Below are 1468 nucleotides of genomic sequence, written 5' to 3' on the forward strand. Positions count from 1 at the left end.
TTCAATCCGAAGTACTACGATCTATTTGCAGTTTGTTATGGTTCGCGTATGTATGACGAAAAGAAAATACTAACAATCAAATTTACAAAAAATATAACTAGAAGACCTTAACTGCTTTATATATCGCAAATTTGTATGTAAATGTCACTTTACAAAGCTCTTTAAAGTTATTTAATTTTTTATGAATAAGGCCATTAGAATTGATTGACAGAAGACAACTTTTGTTTTCTTTTTTCCCACAGATGAGTTCATGAAACAACCAAATGAGGGCGCCATTTGCTTTTTCACAGTCAAGAATCCATCTTATCCAGATTATATAAGTACCTGTCGTATTTATATTAAACATTTTATATGCGCTTACAAAGTTTTTTTTTTTTTAATTATTTTCAATTCTGCAGTATCGACCGAGAGTGGTGTCATGTGTTGCGATATACATCCGACTTATCCGTTTTTAGTGGCAATCGGTGCGTTGACCGCATGTCGATTTTCTAAATTTTTTAATTTGTTCAGCTTTGTTTTATATGTAGGGATGTACGATGGCAGTGTGGCAGTATACAACTTGAGAGAAAACTACGAAAAACCACTGTACTTATCTGTGGGCGTTCACAATAAACATGCAGAATGCGCATGGGAGGTACGTAGTATTTGAAATAAATAAACATGTCTAAATTACTCGGCTTGATAATATTTATTATTATAAGCGGTTGCACGTGTGGTTTACGGGCGGCATGACGTGCGGAACTTTTTTTTTAAATTTTTGCGCCGAGCCACGAAAAGCAGGAGTTTGTTTAGGGACGAGATCTAAAACTATTCAGCTACATAAACAAATTCATCAGCTGATTATTACCTCTTTATGTTATTCAGTCATCTATTGAAATAGGATAGTATCGCTTTTTTATTGCTGAAAAGCGAATCTGATGTATCAGAGGAGCTGGAATGAGAATTTATTAAAAAAAAAATGCTGCTCCCTGACTGACTTTCTGGACGTTGAAGAAGCCTTCTTCTATAATGCCTGGACTGAGGCAATGGGCAGGTCACCCTTACAACTAATACCAGCGTTTTATATTTATTAGCATACATTTACTGCATGCTTGGAAACCGAGTATCAAACGGGCAATATGCACAGTATTCGTGCGAAAAAAACACCCGGGCGTTCCTCAAAGAAGCGTACTATCTCCTCTCTCTGGCTCCTGTTGGTAATTGAAATTTTAAAATCATTTAAAGCAAACTCTTCTCACTATAAATTAGCTAATGGAGAAAGAACTGTGTGGCATCCCTAAGAACCGTGTTCACAGTGGAGAATTAACTCACTTTATCTCACAGGTAATTTGTGTACTGAAAATGTATCTTCTTCTTCTTATTTGGCGCTCTAACCGCCTAAGCGATTTTGGCCGATTTCAACAAAGCACGCCAGTCGTTTCTTTTCTGCGCTAACTGGCGCCAATTGGAAATGCCAAGTGAAGCCAAG

At 36.7% G+C, this 1468-nt stretch overlaps 1 protein-coding gene across 1 annotated transcript; it reads left to right on the forward strand.

Annotated features, from left to right (window-relative positions):
- The first annotated feature begins 10 nt into the window (after positions 1–10).
- On the forward strand, positions 11–650 carry LOC108354752 (dynein intermediate chain 1, axonemal-like). The gene is made up of 4 exons (XM_017605926.1): positions 11–46; positions 243–320; positions 399–464; positions 528–650. The coding sequence occupies exons 2-4, from the start codon at positions 251–253 to the stop codon at positions 647–649; spliced, it is 258 nt and encodes an 85-aa protein (XP_017461415.1). The 5' UTR covers positions 11–46; positions 243–250; the 3' UTR covers position 650.
- Positions 651–1468: the final 818 nt, after the last annotated feature.

Source organism: Rhagoletis zephyria, unplaced genomic scaffold (genome assembly GCF_001687245.7).
Source record: "Rhagoletis zephyria isolate East Lansing unplaced genomic scaffold, Rhagoletis_zephyria_1.1 Rzeph_scaffold_38882, whole genome shotgun sequence".
Taxonomy (NCBI): Eukaryota; Metazoa; Arthropoda; class Insecta; order Diptera; family Tephritidae; genus Rhagoletis; species Rhagoletis zephyria.

Coding starts and splice junctions, on each gene's coding strand:
- LOC108354752 (XM_017605926.1), top strand. CDS start 251: ATGAAACAACCAAATGAGGGCGCCATTTGCTTTTTCACAGTCAAGAAT. Junction 321..398: donor ATCTTATCCAGATTATATAA/GTACCTGTCGTA, acceptor TCAATTCTGCAG/TATCGACCGAGAGTGGTGTC. Junction 465..527: donor TCCGTTTTTAGTGGCAATCG/GTGCGTTGACCG, acceptor TTTTATATGTAG/GGATGTACGATGGCAGTGTG.